Raw genomic sequence first — 21089 nt, 5'->3', positions numbered from 1 at the left:
AGCATCACTGGGAGATCTCAGCTATTTCATTTTGTAAGAACTGGCGAGTGTTGGAAAGACCACGTAGTCTTCTAGAAATCCTAGCAAACGAGGTGGGCTTGGCACCAGGCCCTCTGCTCTTAGCATGCGAGCTAAGAGGACATCTTTTAGGGTCAGGGGGCATCAGTGGACACCAGAGGTCTCGGAGGAATGGCTGGTAAACATGCTAGCAGCAATGCTATTCTCCGGAGAATTTTAATATTAAGATTGTATACTTCTCGACCATAATTGTTATTTAGTGAGGGGATGGAGAAAACTTTCCAATAAGTGTCAGCAGGCCCAGAACCTGTGGAGGAAAGATCTGCCTGCCAAAGTCCAGATCCCATCCTCCTAAAGAGTTGCCTACAAAGCCAAGGCCAAGTTCAGGCACAGATCTGGCAGCCTTTGTTGACCAGCCCAGACAGACAGTGCTGGTCAGCAATGAAAAAAAAACCAACAGAACAGAAAAACAACAACAAAAAGCAGTTGTTTCTCTGTCCAAAGTTTTCTGGGAAAGCAGACTCGCGTCCTATCAGAACTCTCTTTGGGTTCCCCAGGTGGAGATGTCTGGACGTGGCATTGGCTATGATCCGCTTAGCTGTCCTCTCCCTTCCCCTCTGGCCACCCTCCCGGTGGCCCTGTGGTACCTGCCGTTCCTGGTATCGTGCTGGCGCATGTTCTTGATAAAATGAATCTTCTTAAAATTCTTTGGTCTGGGAGAACCTGAGAGTGTTCGACATCTGAAAAAAAAAAAGGCATTTTAAAAAACACCATCCTTGCCTAGTGGACAACTGAGCCATCCACACAAAGACAGGAAGGAAAGACCAGACAAATGGCTGAGTCACTTCGTGGCAGGCAGGAGTGGGGGTGGGGTAGCCTAAGGAAAACAATACAGCTAGCCCAGAGCAAGGAAACTTTAAAAACCCAATGACAGACAATTTCCTTGCTAATACTGATAACATTTTATGTACGTCTCTGAAAAGCTAGCTAACTATTGTCCCCAGTTACAATAATGTAACCTAAATGGGTCCCAAGGACATTAGTCTTGCTGTCATCCTAAATCAACACAGGTAAAGGGAATAGAACCTTGTAAATTTAAAAGATTTGGGGCTGCAGGGATAACATGCAACATTCATTTCAGAAACAAGCCTGACTCATTTTCTTCTGGAGCAGGATCTGGCCTGGAAACCTTGGCGAGCTGCCCCAGCTCCTGACTCTGCTTGGGAAGTCACAGCTTAATCTGAATGAGAATTAGGACCTAGGTAGTTTCTGTTTCATTTTATTGCTTCAGAATAAATTTTAATAATCAAATACCTATTGAACCAAAGCGACTGAATTTAAAAAGTAAAATCTCTCCTGAGAGTGGGCAGCATTGCTGACTGTGCTTCTCTGCCAGACCACAGCTGAGGAGACTGTTGAAGTTACCCGGTAATGCTGACTTACAGAACCACATGGACACCACTGCCAGAGCCAAAAATACCACCACGAGGAGGCTAGAGTTTTGTCTTTATTATGCCCAGAGTGCGGAGCCCCCACAAAACCAACAAGGAGACCGAGTTCTCTATGTAAAAGCAAAGAGCCTTTACTCTTATTCAAGTTCTAACCTGGACTCCGTGTGTCTAACAACCAGCACGATCGAGAGCCCAGCTAAGTTGGGGTGGGGTTTTTATAACAGCAGAAGTTGGGGTGAAGGATTTTTAAGGTTCAGGACCCCTGGTTGACTGACATTTGTCTGGGTGCCCTGGTTAAAGCGGATGGGTGTGTGCTGGGCTAAGGGACATCAGGTGATCTTATCTACAATGGTTGGAATGTTAGGTACTTTCCCCTGTGGATGCTGGTTGGTCCATTCCTGGGTGGTCCCAGTTTGTGCTTTTTTTCTGGAGTCAGGTGTTGCACTGGAGCAAACTAGAATCCAGGCCTACCTACTTTCTGGTTGTCTCTCTAGACCCTGTCTTGACGGGTGCGTACCAAGCTGCGCAGGGCCCCACAGTCTTGTCTTGACAAAGCGAATTATGTCCCTTCTATTAGAATCCTTCCTGACTCTGAGCCCAAGAACTGGCTGCTGCTATAGGATGTGGAGGTCTTCAACCTCATACTTTCACAAACAAGTACTGGAAAAGCACTCCACACTGAGCTCTGGGTGCGAACAGCATCTGAATACAGTCAGCTCTGTCTCAAGGCCACACGGGAGGACATGGCTGCAGCAGGGTAAAGTTAATAGTAAGGGAACTGAACTGGGGAACAAGAAGGGTTCTAGACCTACAAGGAAGCAAACTCCAGTCTTTACTCTCCCGCAGGGCAATCTCCAAGATGGGGTGGGCCTGGTCAATCCCCATCTACTCTGACCAACCCTTCCAGCAGAGCCCAGCCTTTCTGGAAGCCCTTTCTTAGAGTACAGATCACAATATATTTAAAAAACAAAAACAAAACAAAACCACCCTAAAATACAACCTCACTTGAATAAATCTCACTAGTGCAAACCAATGCAGGCCTAAGCAAAGGCATTACAACCAGACAGTATCCTCCGGTGGGTTTTACTAGGAAACCCCCTCCCGTGGGCTGTGTGTCCAGAGGGAAGCCCCAGTTCCCGTCACTGTCCCTTACAGTGGGCTGAAGCTTCAGCAGACGCATGGTCCTCCCAGCCTCCAACCCTGACGTTACTATACCCTTGATCACGACCACTCAGGGCTCCCAACTCTGTTAGCAACACTTCCAGTTCCCACCACCACTAACACTGTGAGAACTAAATGAATATGCACACATATGTGTGTTTCATAAACGGCCAGATAACCATTGGCTTGAAGGCACTTACACATGTGCATGCGCACACAGTCATATACAAATCCCAAGTGTTACATTATTAATAAGCTGTGAGGTGGGTGGGAGGTGGGGGATGGACCTCCATATTCTCAAGACAGCAACCCTTGGAATTCGGAGCGGTAAGTGGAATTTCTTTGGAAGCCTTGCAGAGGGCTGCCTGAAGAAATCAAGGAAAGGCAGAACCAGAGGGGGCCTCCATCTTCTTAGTTCTGGGGCTCAAGGGAACACAGAGTATAACAGACCCAGAACCCCAAACTGCTCCCATGCTGACTGACTCCAGGTTTACCAGCCACTCGAGGTTCCCGCTGTCTTACACAGAAGGGGTGGCTGAGGGGAAAAGGAACGATTGAGGCTTAAACAGAAAAGAAGCTCCAGGGGATTCTGGGTAGGGCAGTAAGTTTAAGACTGTCCTGTTCTTCACTCTGCCTCAACCCCAAACCAGAGCTTTCTGTGCCAGCCAGTCTGACCAAGTCTGTCACCTGACAATCTCTAGGTCCTACTGTGCCCTGATGACAGAATGAAGGAGAACAACCCAGGGGCTGCAGAGAGGAACCCTCATTCCTTGGGCTGCCAGGGAGACTGGAGTCAGCAGAAGGGCAGCAGCTGGTGAGGAGGTGGCCACAGTGACTACAACAGAGGTAGCTCCAACACCCAAGTCTAGGAAAGCGGGCAGGTGCTGGCGATGGCCACGGCCACAGGAGGCCAATCAAGGCTGCGTTCCTAGTGTGCTATTTGGGGGTCCCCACTGATCACCGAGAGGTGACAAACTCCCCAAAGTCCTCCCTTTCTTAGAGCTCTGGGTGTGCTCAGGAAACACTGACTGTGATATACTGTGATATAACAATAAAAGTCCTGTCTCTGGGTGTCAGCTTCAGGCACCCCACTAACCTAAGCCTTCCTCAGCAAGCTGTTGTGCTACGCTGCTTCTTCAAAAGCATCTAACCAAAACCCCAGGGAATCAGACATGCTTCAAGAGCGCTATTAGCAACAATTGCCAAGGAAACTGGAACACTGGGCTGCAGGTGACAGCGGGTCAGGCAGAGGACGATCCACAGAGCTGGCTGCATTATCATGTAAATACCTATTTAAAAGCGCCCACTTTGAGTGAAGCGAAATTAAATGAGAAGAGAATTAAATTAAAAACTAATTCAATGAACATTTAGCTCGTCCTTGTTAACACTGATTATAGGATGCACTTAATTACGCTTTAATAGGTAGCAAGGAGGCAACTGCTTTGCATACTAACCTTAAAAGCAGACCAGGCTCGGAGCCTTCCTTAACCCCGGGTCGTCCCCCGATCCCCAGAACACGTCAGTGCCATTACTGGGACGTTTCCTGTCAGAGGTGGCAAACCGACTTCACAGGTCAGCCTTTCTGGGCCCTCCCATTTTACCGATGGGAGAACTGAGGTTCCACTACTGCCAGCGAGTCCTACACTCCCAACTAGCATGGCTTCTTCTACATGGCTTGTTTCCTGGGAGCAGGATATCTCAGCAAATCCGAACGCCTTTTCTGTAGTGGCCACGCCTATTTGCTTATTTATATATGTAGGTACTGACTAACGGGGCACACGTGGGCCACACAGGGCTGTGTGGAGACCAAGAACAACCCTATTGGTTGTTCTCTGCTACTTGTGAGCTCCAGGGACCAGACTCCAGTCAGCAGGATTGGTGGCCAGTGCCCTCGCCCACTGAGAATTTCACTGGTCCTGAGAAGTTGGGGTTTTTTATTGTTTTGTTTTGGAAGTTCATTTAGAGAAATAAAGACTTTAAAAAACTGCCTTGATTTTAGGTTACTTTTAGATGTTTACGTTTACACAAGTTCCCTTTGAAATTCAGGATAATCTTCTGTAAGCGCGGTTGGGAGAAGTCAGTTACTGCAGGATAGGCTGTTCTCACTCTTCGTCCAGTCTGGGGCTAACGGGGCACCCCAAGTCAATCTCAACCCTCTAACTTCCTGGGGACAAAATGGCCTGATCTTGAACCCTAGTGAGGGCAATTTTTACCGCTACCCTGATCGGCTGGGGTTCTTCTGCTAACAATTGTCACACAACTCCACATACTGGCTTGGCGAGCACTAGGCCCCCTCTCCTTTCTCCTTGCTGATCTGGGGTGGAGGCAGAGATGTCCTGCTGCTCTGAGGTCAGTCACGTGCTGCCACCTGGGAGCATTGCCCTCCCTCCTCCCTGCTCACCAACTACTTGGAACAAAGCCAGTTCCCTGCCTTGGTTTTACTGGAGCTGATGTGTGGTGTCTTCAGGGAAGTGGCTTCTTCCCGTCTGCCTCACAGAACGTGCCCTTTGGGGCTGCTGGGAGTCTGGTATATTTCCAGAGACTTCAAAAGTAGAGACCAGCCTACCAGACCCCGGCCTTCAGGATGATGTCAGTGGCCAGATTCACAGTCACCTGATATCTGGGTTTGTTCCTCTGCTTCCCAGACTGGTGAGGAGCCCTCTCAGGACCTCGCTCTGCCCTCCACAGTGGCATAGGAGAAGCTATATCCTAGAGTGTAGCCAGGCAGATGGAACCCAGATGCAGGCTCAGGAAGGGATGAAGTCAGTCCACACCTGTCTCCTTGGCCTTGGCTATTTCAAAGGATGGAACCAGACACTTTTCCCTTGCCAGCTTGGAGCTGCAGGGCGAAGGCAAGAAGTCACAACATGCGAGTGCTTTCTCCTTCACAAGGAAAGCCTGGCCAGAGCTCTGCATTGATGCGGCCAACGGAGAGGGCAGGACGAGGGGAGGGAAACCTGCCAGTCACAAGCAACTGCTGTCATCCCAAAAATGTGCTTTGCTAGCACGTTTTCTAATCTGGAAGGAAAAGATGGAATGGAATGCTTCCAAACCCAAGGGAGTACTTGCAACTATCTTCACCAGGTTGCCCCAGCAACTAGCTAAGGAGTGACGTCACCATCATCTCCTGAGGAGATCTGGTTGCTTCTCCTGCAGAGAGTGAAGCCTAAGATCTTAAGTACTGTGTAATGCCAGGGCTAATATGGCTCTGTTTCCATAAACAGCCACTTTTAAGATGAAAGGGCAGGTAGGGCTGAGACTCAAGAGCCACCACAGATGGCATGAGGAGGCCTTGTGTGCCATCCTCAGCTCCTCAGACCAACACCAACCACAGAGCGCAAGAAAAAGAACCACCAGGTCTGCAAGCAGCTTGGCCTGCTCCAGTCTATTGATGGCGCATCCTAGTTTTCATGTCTTCAGGGTCGGGTTCCACACAGAACTCTTTGTCTCTGTGAGTCAACTACTTATCCTCAAAATTTAATTCAGAAGATTAGGAACTAAAAACTGCCAGCTGTTACAATGTACACACACACACACACACACACACACACACACACACACGAAGCACAAGAACTTACCTCCGGAGAGGGGCATTCTCCTCAATATCTTCCAGGGTCTCTAACGACGATCTCTGGGAGATAAGGCGACGCCTACAGAGACAAAAATCCAGGAGTTAATAGTGCACAGTAAAACTGATCAGAAACTGTAGGAATTCCTAACTATCAGGAGGAAAAAAAACAAAAACAAAACCCAGCATATACGGCCCACAGTACATTCTAAACAACTGTCCTTACGGCCACCGGCAGTGTGGTCCTCACCCCTCATCAAGAAAACTTTGTGGTGATATTTCATTTGCGTTTGATAATGCCACTCAGGGACAGGCCTCTTTGTGGTGGTTATAGAAGCAGAAGACCTGTTTCAAGCGTCCATTGCCAAAATGAAAATTTGACTTTTTTTTCATGAAAATTTAGGACAAGAACAACGTGATGCCTCTTACAATACAGAGAATTGCTCAGGCACCATGAGCCTTCCTGAGCATATGCTGTTAAGAATTCAAACGTTGATCATTTGAACTTAAGGAAATTCAATTTCAAAAGCACATTTTCTCATTCGTGTACCCGTGTCTGTTCACATGTGTATGTGGGGGCATTGGATTCTGTTCCTCTAGGGAACTACCTATCTTTACTGAGACAAGGTGTCTTGGTTGGGGTTTCTATCGCTGTGAAGAGACACCATGACCACAACAACACTTAGAAAGGAAAACATTTAACTGGGGTGGCAGTTTACAGTTTCTGAGGTTCAGTCCATTATCATCATGGCGGGGAGCATGGCACATGCAGGCAGACATGGAGCTGGGAAAGGAGCTGCTCTATGCTGATATGCAGGCAACAGGAAGTAGACTGAAACACTAGGAGGTATCTTGAGCACAGGAAACCTCAAAGTCCACTCCACAGTGACATACCTCCTCCAGCAAGGCCATACCCATTCCAACAAAGCCTTACCTCCTCCTGCCACTCCCTATGAGATCATGGGGGCCAATTGCATTCAAACTATCACACAAGGTAGCTTACTAGGACTGGGGTTTGTGGATTCAGCTACGCTGACTAGCCATTAGGCTCCAGGAAGCTTAGTGTCTCCACCTCATCAGCATGTGGAGGCATGCCAGCCTGCCCAGCTGTTGACATGGGCACTGGGGATTGAACTCAGGTCTTCATGCTTGCATGGCTAGTGCCTGAGCTCTTGACTCTTGCCTTCAATCATTTGTAAACAAGTTACTGTCTCAGAAAGGCCATGACCCTTCTGGAGAACTGGAAACAAATGATTGAGGCTAACTCCCAGAGACCAGTGAGAATGAATACTTAGCATGACAACTTTTCCGTTGTCCAACTGCATATGGTCTTTCCAAATCCCCTCAATCTAGTTGCTTTTGGCAGGCCAAAATAAGACAAGGCCTTGGTAACTAAGAAGCTCTGCCTCCATGCCCTGTCTTACTGCCCATATCTTCATGTCTCCCATGTCTATGGAAGAGTAGTGTACCCCTGGCACCACCCAAAGCCTTGAAGTCAGAAGTAAAGGATTAATAGATTAATGGGGTGCACCCCTAAACATCACTGAACACAAAGGCCACACGCAGAAGTAAATGTAAGTTACAGATACTAAAGTCTCAACCAATCCTGTTATGCGCTCAGCCTCCCTTTGTAGAACAGGATTCTGGGGTGAGCACTGAAGGGTATGCCCCTGAGAACGGCCCTCCCTCCTGTAATCACCCTTAGCAGGTCCCTGTAAGCTCTGTAGCCACTGCTCAGGAGTAGGCGTAATCGAAGTCCCAGTCAAGCTCAGCCAGGCTCCCCCAGCCCTAAAGACACTGTCTGTCCACTTAAACAGTATGACTGCCGGCCTGGCTTTGGGACATGTGGCCTGCTATTCTTTAGGGGTTTCAGTTCAGGCGGGAATTCACAGAACCACTGGAAAATTCCTTAATCTTTTGAGACCACCTTTCCTAAGCAACAAAATGAAGAGCAGCTCAGAACCCCCTCCCCAGGCTCCTCCACCACCTCACTGGTCCAGCAAAGTGCAGATTCCAAAGGCGCTTCTGTAGAAAAGCTGCATCCAGTTCTGCTCTTCCCAACCAGGGAAAGACGGCTGCATATTCGGAATGCATTGCGTTAGACTACATCTTCTATACTGTTGTAAGAACTTGCTTTTTTTTTCTTAATTGGCACATTGGGTATTTTCCTCGTTAGCTGAACAGGTACAGAGTCACACATGAACGTTATTACAGACTAAATGTTCTCTTTCCCCACCCCAACCCCACTGCTCATATGAAATCCTAACCCTCAATGTAACAGTATAAGATGTGGAATCTGGGAGGCAATTAGGTCACAAGGGAGGAGCCCCCAGGAGTGGGATGGGTGCCTTTATGAAGAGGCCCCAAGAAAGCCTTCCAATTCCTTTTCTGCCACATGGGGTCACATGGGGAAGTCAGCTGTCTGTAAACTCACTAGTCCAAACACCAAGCTAGCAGACTGTCTAGAAGCTTCCAGGCCTTTACCGTGAGAATGTAAATTTCATCTCTGGTGGCTTGTTACAGTAGCCTGACTAAGACAGACAGGCAGAGACAAAGATAGACGGACACTCAAGAGTTCAAGCCTTTAAAAGGGAAAGAAAAATCTCAACCTTGAATGTTCACCTGTTCCTTTAAATCAATGGGCATGCTTCCTTAGTCACAAAGATTCCTTGAGACACAGGTACACAACCTAGAAAAACCCACTATCGGTCACAGTAAGAAACTCTAACACGGTGCCAAGACAAGCCAGCAGCAATGCTTGCCCTTCTTAAGATAAAGACCTGTTTATCTTGTTATTAGAAGGCTGTGTCCTGTGAGCTAGCCGTAGTGATCATCTCCACCCCTGACCATGCTGAACCCTTCCAGGAGCCATGGCAACAGCTTTTCCCTACCCTTCTATCCGCAGGAAGCTGTGTGGATGAGGTAGCTGAGGGCAGGCAGCCAGCTTACGCAGCCACTTTCACCCTGCAATTTGTTTCCTAGGCCTTTATCATAGGCACAGCTGATGAGCAGAAGTCTTTGCATATTGTAATGACTGATAAAGAATACTTAGCCTTTAAACAGCATGCTACGTTATTAACCACACAGACATTCAGTAATAGACCCACAAGACTCAGACACAAGCATTATGTGCTGAAGTCACCGAATCAAAGTACCTATGACTAGCAGACCGAGCCACACCTAGGGACCGCCCTCTTGTCTGATAATGATATGCAAGGACCTACCATGCCAGCCACACTGACCTCAGTGAGGTTCACACTTAATGTCCAGTCTAACCAGCATCCTGAAAGCATTTCGGACTCATCTCAAAACACTAAACACAGGATGCTGAGCAAAAAAGGAGCTGAGACCCACGACAGTAATCTACATATCTGAATACACCCACATGAACCAAAGTGTTCTACTCGCTATTAAGCCCGCACAGCTCATCTGCAAGAAGTCACTGGATATCCCAGGGACCTGCAGATGGGCACAGTGGCCATGTTCTAATATATTCGTTTGCATACACTGAGAGCTTAAGAGTAAGTCGCTCGGGGTAAAGGAAGAGAGCTACACAGTAGATAGTGAGGGTGAAAAAGGGGGACCCAGCATCCCTAATGTTTCTTAGCACAAGAGAGCCATTATCTCCATCTCTAGGGCAGGAGCAGCTGTCATCCATCTATTCTGTCCCGGGCAAATGGGCTCCACGGTGGCCGCCGTCTTCATCCTGCCCAGCAGTGACTCTGAGGACCCTGGGAGAGTGAAGGTAGAGAGAGGTAGAAACCACAGTGGCCAGGGCATCTTAGAAGGACAAGGCCAGGTAGTGAGTACTGCCCAAGGAGTGGAAAGCCCTGGCCCAAGAGTAAGGACCAGGATATAATGTGTTAAAGTTGACTCCTGGGCCTTGGTGTATGCCCTTGTGTAAAACAACGAAGGCACTGGAAGCCAATGCATTTGAGCCTCGCTGCATTTCAGAATGGCCTTTGTAAAGTCTGCCCCTTGGGCCTGCCTCCAGAGAGTCTGCTTACTTGTCCGGGCTGAGCTAAAAGGATTTTCTTAAATCACCAGGGGATTCTAATGAGAAGGACAGTTGATCCCACTAAAGGAGGTCACCGCCAACAGCCTGCTCTGGTCAAGGATGAGTGACCCTCATTTAATTCCCTTACTCACCTGCATCAGCGGCGCACTTGGGATTGAGGTTATCATAACCAGCCCCGAGCAAGGACCTGTCTCGTTCATCCTTGCATGGAAATCTTACAAAGGTCACCGAGCAAAGGAAAGTAGGTCACTGAGGCTAGGGAGGACACAAGCAGGGACCTAGTATGGTGCGCTTGGATGCCACACACATACAAAGGGCCAGAAGAGTGAAGATCTAGGTCTGTTTTCTCTGGAACCAAAACTGGGTGGACAGGTAGGGCCTTGGGGAGCAGCCATGCCAAAGGTTTCCTGCCTTGATGTTCTGTCTGCCTGCGTGAACCCACTCACACAATGTTCTGGGCTATAAGTTGGGCTACTGGAGGGCAGAGTTAGCTCTTCACAGGTGTGGGAAGTGATGGTAGAGATCTTAACTACATAAGCAGGTCACAAGCTGGGGACATGATGATCACATCTGTTCAGATGGTTGTTAAAATAAAAGAAAGAAATATTTAGTATATCCTCAAGCATATAATTTATCTGCCTTAGTGTTGTGCCCTGTGCCCACTGATCAATCTCGTCCCTCCCCACAACAAGACCAAACAAGACAAAGCAGAGGACTTTTGTATTAGTTAATTTTCTACTGCTCTGATCAGACATCACAACCAAGGCAACATACAGAAGAAAGAGTTTGTTTGGGGCTTACAGTTTCAGGAGCCCATGACAGTGGTAGCAGGGAACAAGGCAGCAGGAGGCAGGCATGGAACTGAGCAGGAGTTCAAACCTCACACACTGATCCACAAGTTCCAGGCAGAGAAAGATAACTGGGAAAGGCAGGGACGTTTATTTGAAAACTTCAAAGCTAACCCCAGTGAAACATCTCCTACAAGGCCGCACCTCCCAAGCCTTCTCAAACAGTTGCACCAACTGGGAACCAACTGTCTTAGCTAAGGTTTCTATTGTGAAGAGACACCACAACCACAGCAACTCTTATAAGGAAAACATTTAATAGGGGTGGCTGTCTTACAGTTTCAGAGGCTCAGGCCATTATCATCAGGACAGAAAGCGTGGTGGTGCGCAGGCAGACATGGTGCTAGTACTGAGAGTCCAACATCTTGCAGGCAACAGGAAGCTGATTGAGGCATTGGGCGGAAACCTGAGCATAGGAATCCTCAAAGCCCGCCCCCACAGTGATACTTCCTCCAATAAGGTCACACCCACTCCAACAAAGCCACATCTCCTGATAGCGCCACTCCCTAAAAGATTATGGGGGCCAATTCCATTCAAACCACCACATTCCACTCCCTGGTCCCATAAGCTTGTAACAATATCAATGCAAAATGCATTTAGTCCAACTTCACAAGTCCCCATAGTCAATAATAGTCCCAATCCTGCTTCAAAGTTCAAAGTCTCTTTTGAGATTTAACTACAATCCTCTGTAAAATCAAAATCAAAAAGCAGATCACATACTTCAAACACATAATGGCACAGGATGTACATTACCATTCTAAAACACAGGGAAGGGGGAATAATAAGGAAACATTGGACCAATGCAAGACCGAAAACCAGCTGGGCAAACTCCAAACTTTACATCTCCATGTCTGAAGTCAAAACACTCCCAGGTCTCCAACTCTGTTCATTTTGACTACAACACACTTTCTCTCTTGGGCTGATTCCACTCCCTATCAGCAGCTGTTCTTGGTGGGTATCCCCAGACTCTGGCATCTCTGGCATCTTGGGTTCTCCAAAGCAACACGGTCAGGCCCATCACAGCAATAACCCACTTCTGGTACCAACTTCTTAGGGTTTCTGTTGCTGTGAACATTTAATTGAGGGGGCTGGTTTAGAGTTTCAGAGGTGCAGTCCATTACCATCTCAGTGGGGAACACAGCGGCATGCAGGCAGACATGGTGCTGGAGCAGCTGAGAGTCCAACATCTTGTAGGCAACAGGAAGTTGACTGAGACACTGGGCAGTATCCCGAGCATAGGAATCCTCAAAGCCCGCCCCCACAGTGACACACTTCCTCCAACAAGGCCACACCCACTCCAATAAAGCCACACCTCCTAATAGTGCCACCCCTATAAGATTATGGAGGCCAATTATGTTCAAACTACCACACCAAGCATTCAAATAAACGACCCATTGGAGCTCTTCTCATTCAAATAATCACAGCCCCCTGGCTGGCTACAGATGTCCTTCTTTAGGCAGATGCGCAGTCCCCAACTTCCCTTAGAATGGTACTTGGCCTTCTCCTTTATATATAATTAGTGAACATGTTTGATGTCTGAGCCTCCATTCTACTTCCCAAGACCCAGAGTGCATTCTTGGAAAGTTCCCCACTGCTAAATAGGGAAAATGTGGGCTGGATAAAGCACAACTCCACCTTTATCTTATAAACTAGGGAAGCTTGAAACCTCAGGCTCCTTCACAGACTCAGAGACTTTAAAAGTCTCGGCCCTTGGGTTGAGGCTTGCCAGCCTAGAAGGCAGAGCAGGCCTTTGTAAGATGTGGGAAGATCTCTTCTTTCTTGAGCACAGGCCTCATGCCCTGACTCATGCACCCTGCCTCAAGGACATAGTCTTTGCTCTGCCAAAAAAAAAAAAGGTTGTAGTGTCCTAAAACACATGGCATTTCTCTGCCATCTGTTACTGGTTTACTATGGAAGTCTGCTATTTAAAGGAACCCTATATACAGTACAGTGCTGTATGGAAACCTGCATCTGCCATCACTTCTGTGTTTCTTGTGAACATGATGTTTTGCAAAGACAAGGCTCTCAAAGCAAAGCCAAACTCCTGAACGTTCTGCTGTTGCTTCCTTTTCAGGGTTTTAAACTCCCAAGAGCCACAGCCCTCTGAGCTGGCACTGCATTCTGCAAGTAAGGTAAGGTAACACAGGCCATGTGTTGCAAACTTTAAAGTCAAAATTCAAGAGGACTCTTAGTGGATGTCAAATCACTTTGCTGAGATAGGCCTTAGGTCCTAAAGCAAAATGGCCTTCACTCCCAACCACCAGATCCAAGCTTTGTCCTGTCGTTACGGATCTGAAACTTCATCAAAAAAGCTGCTGAACTTGAGCACAGCCCCTAGTGGCTCACCTAGCAGCAAGAAGTGTTAAAAGAGTAGAGAGAACCTCAGGCTAGCTGTGGAATCTGACAGGGCAGTGCCATACTGCCTGGGCTGGGTCAGCAGTCACAGAACCAGTCAGGCTAACACCTCCCCAGCAGTTTACTGGGCAAAGGGCTCCCAGCCGGCCTGCCGCACACACCAGCCTCCTTCCCACATTACTGCCGACTGTCCTGATGTCAGAGCCATCCCAGGATATAGACCACAGTGATAGAAATCCCCAGGGGCTACTGGAGTCTTCCTCAGAAAGGAAGGAAAACAGGTTCATTTTTTATGAAAAAAGAGGGGTTCCCTAGAGAAAGCACATAATTGGTTGTCCAATGCCAAACAGTCATCCCTGAAAACATACACACAAGAAACAACATACTACGGATTGAGCAGGCTCTATTCAGGAATATATAATTATATACATATATGTATATTATAACAATGAAAAAAGTGGCCATGAGTTTGGAGGAGAGAAGGAAGGACATACGGGAGGGCTTAGAGAGAACAAAGGAAGGGAGAATGTTATAATCTCAATTTTTGTTTAATTTGCTTTTGTTTTTTGAGACGGGGTTTTTCTGTGTAGCTCAGGCTGTCCTGGAATTCACTGCTACCTCAGAGATCTGCTTCCTCGGCCTCCTGAGAGTGCTTGGATTAAAGGTGTGTTCCACCACTGCCTGGCTCAAACCTATTTTTTAAAAAGACTCCATCTGATGAATCAGGCAAAGAAATCAAATTAAAATGAAAACACCAGGTGCTGCGACCAGCTTGTTCAAATAAGATCTGTTTTTACATTGTTCTAGGGGGGTTAAGAAAGACTTTAAATGTTTGCAGAGAACACAAACGGTGCTTGGCTTCTTATTCTTGCCACAAGGGTTCTCAGTAGACTTGCCAAATCCTGGAAAGCCCAGGTCTGAGATCAGTGCGGTACTTCTAGCTATTTGGGGCAGGCAAGCTGTGAGCAGATTTACTATCTGGCCAGGCATCCGCCGTCAGCCCCTGCAGGCCTCCCTGGGCACCCAGGCCCTGCAAATGTGACATGGAAGCCCAGAATGACTAAGTCCCTCTGGGACAAGTTCAAACACCTCCTCCACGGGGTGGAGGAAGGCTTGAGAAGCTACTACACAGGCTACCATGTCCCTTTGAAGGTTATCGATGTCTGGTATACTTCTGATGGTCAGGGGCTGGCCCGGGACCACTGGCTCTGTTCCAGATCATGCAGACCCGACTAGAGCCCATGCCTGCAGCTGGGGTACACATGCTAATCAAATACTCAGAACAAAACTAGGGAAAGCAAATGCACTGGCTCAAAAAGTAAGGATCCAGACCAGTCTTGTGAATCTGACGAGACAGATGACACCAGTCTTCCTATGGAACAGACTGGATTCCCCTGTGGTGACAGAGGTGACAAGTGGGAGCCAAGACAGGGCAGGGTAAGGGTGGGAAGGAAATAATATTAAAAAAAAGCAGTCAAAATCTAGACGCAAGCCCAAGAAGCTCGGGGACAGGTCATGGATGTTCTGAGAGGACATCCAGATTCCAGGAATCAAGTTCTGCATTCCCCAAGGCAGGCAGGCGGCAGGCAGGCACTGGCAACCTGTGCTCCCAGCAGGTGCTAAGATCAGAAGAGCACAGGTGTGGAGGGGGCAGGCAGAGTAGGCCAATGGCTAGACAAAACACAGCCAAAACAGAGGCCCTGACAATGGCAGGAGGTTCTGGGGAGACAGGACTCAGGGGAGTGGGAGGCATAGCATTCCTTGGAACAAAGTCTAGTCTCAGGAAGGAGCACAGGGAGCCCAGCCATGGGTAGGTTCCTACGCTGATGGAATCAGGAGATACAAGGGCCCAGGAGCCACCGTGGCTACATGCAAAACTGTGTGGGGATGGTGTTAATCACAGAACAACCGTGCATACACTGTGATTCAGAGGTGGCCCAGAAACACCTGCAGAGGGGCCTGGAGTGCTGGGAAGGGGTCCTGCAGCAGCCATCCCTGAGAAAGGCTTCTGAGTACTAGCCCTGAGCCACAGCTTCAGCCTCCTCAGAAGGCAGTTTCATTCTCCATCTCCCTTGCTACATAGCCCAACCTGACAATGCCCTGAGCCTTGGGGACACCACCTTTCTTAGATTCCTAGTTCCTGGAAGACCCCTTTAGAAGCTACACATCTTCCTAAGCCAGACACACATGCATGTTCCCACAGAATCTGTCCCCAATTCTGTGAAGACTGATACACAAGGACAGAAGACGCAGAGAGAAAAGGAAGACCCAGCATGGAGGTGAGCATCCCACCCTCCCTTAGGGCTGGCGGAGCTGCCTGTCCACAAGGCGCCAAGGGACCTTTAGCAGACAGACCTGCTGGCGAGGATACCACCATTAAAAGCTCCTGACTCCTGGTCTGACCTTTCTCTGTTCTGAAGGACCTGCAGCACCAATGGGTGTTGACAGCTCGCAATTATTTATAGCAAATTCACGATCAATGGGGTTCTGTAAATCCCAGTTTTCTAGGAGCTGCTCAGATGAACTGCAGTGTATCTGCCCACAGAGCATCCGCCTCATCCCCAGCGTCTCCAGTCCAGGCACCAGGGGAGGTCAACTCCTTTCTAGAAACTTACTGTAAAATGCCTGCTTTTCTTTGTTTCTCATATTTATCTCTTTTTGTCAAAGCTTAACAGGGACCAGACACTGAAGCATTAGTCTCCTAAGTGGGCTTAGGGGTAAAAGATGCCCCAGGTGATGGCAGCATCCTCTCTCCACCATCAGAACGCCACCTTCATCTTCAGACACAGCACAGTGCCACCTGGTCCAGGAAGCTGTCCTTGTTGTTTTCTGAATTCCTACAACATTTGGTGTATTGGCGCTACATGGAAATATTAACACCTAAACACTCATACTTTGGATGACTCTGCTCTGATTATCTTACACTTACCTCCAACCAGTCTACAGGCATCTTAAAAACAGCTAACACGGTCTTTCCGTCTTTGGAATCCCTTCAGGGCTTAGCACGTTGTATGCAGTGGACTTTCAATAAATCTGCAGTCACAGATGGAGAAGAGAAGCAGTGTGGGGTGTAACAGTCCTGGGGATTCAGAAGGTTCTCACTGGAGTGCTGAGGACATGGTTCAGTGCTAGGTAAAGGGCTTGGCATACAAGCATGAAGACCAGAGTTCAAATTCCCAATACCCCACAAAAATGCCAGGTGGGTGTGGTGGCCTGCCTGGAATTCCAGCACTCTGGGCCAAGGGATTCCCAGAGCAAATCAGCTAGCCAAACTAGTGAGCTCTGGGGCAAGCGAAGGAGTCTCTCTCAGTATTTAAGATAGAAAGTGACTGACAAAGACACCAGCATCGGTCTCAGCCCTCCACACTGATACATATTCTTTTCGTTTGTTTGCTTTTCCAAGACAGGGTTTCTCTGTGTGGCCCTGGATGTCCGGGAACTCACTCTGTCGATCAGGCAGACCTTGAACTCACAGAGATCCACCTGCCTCTGTCTCCCAAGTGTTGGGATTAAAGGTGTGGGACACCACCACCCAGCAATTCCAAACTTTATAAACATAATTGCTGCAATATTTACCTATGGCCCAATCATGATTATAACACATCAAATCTGTTGATATTTACTTACTATTTATTTGTATGAGTGTTTTGTCTGCATGTGTGTCTGTGTACCATGTGTGTGCCTGGCACACAGGGAGACCAAAGAGGGTATTCCATCCCCTGGGACTGCAGGCTGAGACACTGTGGGGTGCTAAGAACTGGACCATGTTCCTCAGGAAGAGCTCTTACCATTCAGCCATCTCTCCAGCACCTTCTTTTGATATTTAAACAAATGTGGAAACCTGAAGACAAGGATGCCCTTTTTTGAGTCCAAGGTGAATCTCAGCATCTCATTTTTTTCTTTTGGTGCTGCGTATACAATAGGGGTATAGTCCCCATTGGCAAGCATAAGCAGAGCCTGTGGTAACCATTTTCAAACATCTTGGGACCCAGTCTCTTCAGTAAATGGTAGAGGTGAAGCTTAACTGCATACACTCTACCTGCTCTAGCAGCGGGAGTGATTAGTGCATCGTTAGTTAAGTAATTACTGCGCAGTCATCAGTGTGCCAGGCTTTGTTATAGACAGTAGGGGTCGTTTTATTTTCCTGTAATATTAAAACACCTTATTTACAACAATGTGTTTATTCTAGTCTTTTCTGTTGCTTTAAAAGTACACTGACACCCCCCCACCAATGCATCTTTAGCATATAATTTCAAATTATATAATTCTCTCACACTTCTGGGAGAAGACAGGAACTCAAGCAGTTAATCATGTATCACATCCACAGTCAATAACAATGAGAAAGGAACCACCAATACTGCCTGTTTGCTTTTTGCTTAGCTTTCTCTTCTCTTCAGTTCAGGGTCTAGCCTAGGGAACTGTGCTGTGCACAATGGGCTGGCCCTTCCTATATCAATTATCAAGACTATCTCCCACAGATAAGCCCACAAGCCAACCTGATCTAGGCAATCCCTCGGCTGAGACACACTTCTCAGGTGACTCTAGAGTGTGGCAGGTTGACATTTGTTACACACATAAGCTCATATATATTATACCTAACATGTTAAGCAGCTACCTTACACAATCAAGCACTGTGCACACAAGAACTCACCAGGAACGCTCACAGCAGCAGGCGGCACACAAGCCCTCATGCCCATCAACCAATGAATGGCCAAATAAAATGCAGTGTCAATCAGCCTTAAAAGAGAAATAAAGTATCGACGTGAGCTACAACATGAACCTCGAGAACCTTCTAAGGCAGAATTGCCTAGGAATTCCTTTAGATGAAATGTCCCGAGAAGCAGAGCCATAGATGGAGCAGGTTCACAGGGCAGGGAATGTGGACCGTCCGTGACTACAGGGTTTCCTTTGGAGGTGATGGAAGCTTGCTAAGATCAGACAGCAAAGACGGTTCCATAACTCCATGAGTGTGCAGGGAGTGTTACACCCATTGGCTTTCAGTAAACAGATGGCAGCAGAGTTTACTGCAATAAAGCTGTTAAAATATTTATGTATGATATATGAAATCTATAGATGCACATGAATACGGGAAAAAATACATATTGAAAATGAACCAACCATTTGTGGAACTCCAAAAGCCCCTGCTGAGACCCTCAGAATGTCACTGTGAAAACTATGGGGTTCAACTTTTCCTCCCTGGGAGGTAGAACGGCTTGCTTGGGTCAGCGGTAGATAGTAGGGGCACCAGGATGAGGTCCACTCTAACAATCCTGGTTCCTATGACTCCTATTTCCAGAGCACTACAGCAGCCACCAGGTTAGACCTGAAAGCTACTGACGTGGGCATGTGAGGGGCCCACCCACCACTTACAGGGACACCACAGCATTGCCCTCAGGCTGCTTAGAGAGCCTTTGGCCTCAAGCACAGGACTGTCACCCAACTCTGCACACGGACAGAGCAAGCAGGAAGGCTCCTTGCCATGTCTGTTTCTCTCCTCTCTCCCTTTCCCCGGCCTTTGGGAGAGGACATCTTTGAAAATCAGCGCCCTTCTTTCAGGCTTGCTCTGGTCTGTAGAAAATGAGCCACGCATCTCTCCATCACCCAGGCTGCTCCGCCAGCGTCTGCAGAGAGGAAGCAGCCTCCCAGTCTTTGGAAGCTGTGTTAGTGCAACCGCCTCAGCAGCTGCAGTTCTAATGACAAGGCTGTTGAGGGAAAGTTTCCAAAGTCACCCTGCAGCAAGAGAGCTGTGCCTAATGCCACACGAAGTCACTCAGATGCAATGGGGATTCTACCACTTATTGGATTCAACAGCCTATCTCAAAGGTCTGAAAGGCTTTGGGGATATCACACGGATGCCGTGGAAAGAGTACACACACATATACATACATACATACATACATACATAAATAAATATACACATATAAATATATATGCACCTCTGTGTGTCAGAGAGGGAATGCATATGTGTTTGGGAGTGCCCATACAAGCCAGAACCACTGCCCTAGGGCTTTAGTGGCTGAGAGCTGAGAGGAAAGCCAAATGCCAGCCGCTGGAGATGAGGTGCCCTCTAGCAAACAAGTAGATTCATAGAGTCATAAGGAGAAATGCTATCTAGACACACTCAGAGGAAAAGCAGGGATAGCAAACTGGAGTGTCACCAAGGAACCAGAATGTCAATCCTGTCTGGGAGGCAGGGGCGGGAATCAGCATGCCTGAAAACAGGGAAAATTGACCAAAATAGCACACACCACAAAAGGTCAGGCAGCACGACCCCTCCGTCAGCACCCCACCCCCTCCACCCCCAGACTCTGAGCGAAACAAAGAAGTCACCCTTCATTTCCTAAACTCGCACTGCAAGGCGCCAGGGTCACACGGATGATGAACGACCGACTGGCAGACACAATAGGAGCTAATTACAAAACAGACTGCAATGAACCCTGGGTGTCACAGGAAGGAGAGAACCCCAGCCTAGCTCAGGGTAACACGTGGAGGGAATCAAAGTCTTCCTGGACGCCAGTGTGAAGATAAACCCCAGAGGTCACTAACCTGGGTGGGAAATCGTGCCCAGGCACACCCTTCATGTGTGCACTAGCCCCACCTGTACGAATAATCTAATCTGTCTGCATGCAATTGCTTGCTCCCTGGACAGCTATGTATGTATGGGAAAAGGAGGTCTCAGCCTCTCTTCTACAAAGCACAGCGGCCCCTCCCACTGATTCCTGCCTCAGGCTCAGTTTGCATTTTCACAAAGTGCTTTGAAACTTAGGCTGGGAGCACAGGGACGTGGCAGGTTCATCCTGATGCTGAACTGTGTCTGTTAAATCAGGTCTGAGATTTAAGGTCTTGTAATCATTAAGAGGCCATTTTCCTGGGTTCATAAAACCCTAGTGGTTTAACTTCAGCTATTAGTGCAATTAAACGTGTGTGCTTATAGATGGACCTGAAACGCCACAAGCCACCCAAGGGACATGCAACTCACAGGTAAGGCTTGGAAGCAACCCTGTCCGTCAAACTCTTCAGTTGGCAAAGGTGGCAGAAAGGGGACTTTGTTTTGCATGTAGCCACATAGTCCTTAACATAGCATTGAGGTCTCAGGAAGAACACAAGGACAGTGGTTCCTTAGGCTATGAGACGGAACACGTCTTCAGCTATGGGCTTTATGGACGGGGCAGTGTTAACTTCTCAGGGCACCTCAACATGAGAGCTCTTGAGTTCCAATTTGCAGATGGAGAAACTGAAGCTCCCATGGGGCACAGACCTCGCCCAAGGCCTCGGATCCAAGAGATAAGAGCTGGGGAAATGTCTGAGGTCCCACTCTTCAAAGGAGCACAATCTTTTATCTTCTGAGCCAGCAGGAAAACACAAAGGCTGTCTTCCAGAGAGAGAGTAACTGGCAGGCACACAACGTTGTCTGACCAACCTGTTCCCTCCAGGGGTTTGCTGCCCCTCCTGATGCTGGCTCCCTGCTGTGTACTATGCTGGGTCAGTGTGCAGGCCAACATCTGACCTCATCCACTTACCCTTACTTACCCTTCAACTGGCTGTCTCTGTGACCCACAGAGCAGACCCTGATCATCATGGGAGACTGTTGGAGAATGCTCGCGCTCTCTCTCTCTCTCTCTCTCTCTCTCTCTCTCTCTCTCTCTCTCTCTCTCTGCTGGAGAATGCTCTCT

The 21089-nt window shown here is 48.1% G+C and overlaps 1 protein-coding gene across 2 annotated transcripts in view; it reads right to left on the bottom strand.

Moving 5' to 3' along the window:
• Cables1 (Cdk5 and Abl enzyme substrate 1) overlaps positions 1-21089 on the bottom strand; it is a 103921-nt gene that overhangs the window by 54969 nt on the left and 27863 nt on the right. For both annotated transcript variants that reach the window (XM_005355759.3, XM_026783306.1), the window contains exons 2-3: positions 6209-6280; positions 666-758 (exon numbers count right to left, since the gene is read on the bottom strand). In XM_005355759.3, coding sequence (XP_005355816.1) covers positions 666-758; positions 6209-6280 — 165 coding nt within the window. The remainder of the gene's footprint in view (positions 1-665; positions 759-6208; positions 6281-21089) is intronic.

The sequence above is a fragment of the Microtus ochrogaster genome, chromosome 18 (genome assembly GCF_000317375.1).
Source record: "Microtus ochrogaster isolate Prairie Vole_2 chromosome 18, MicOch1.0, whole genome shotgun sequence".
Classification (NCBI taxonomy): domain Eukaryota; kingdom Metazoa; phylum Chordata; class Mammalia; order Rodentia; family Cricetidae; genus Microtus; species Microtus ochrogaster.
This window is presented reverse-complemented; position numbering and strand designations above follow the sequence as displayed.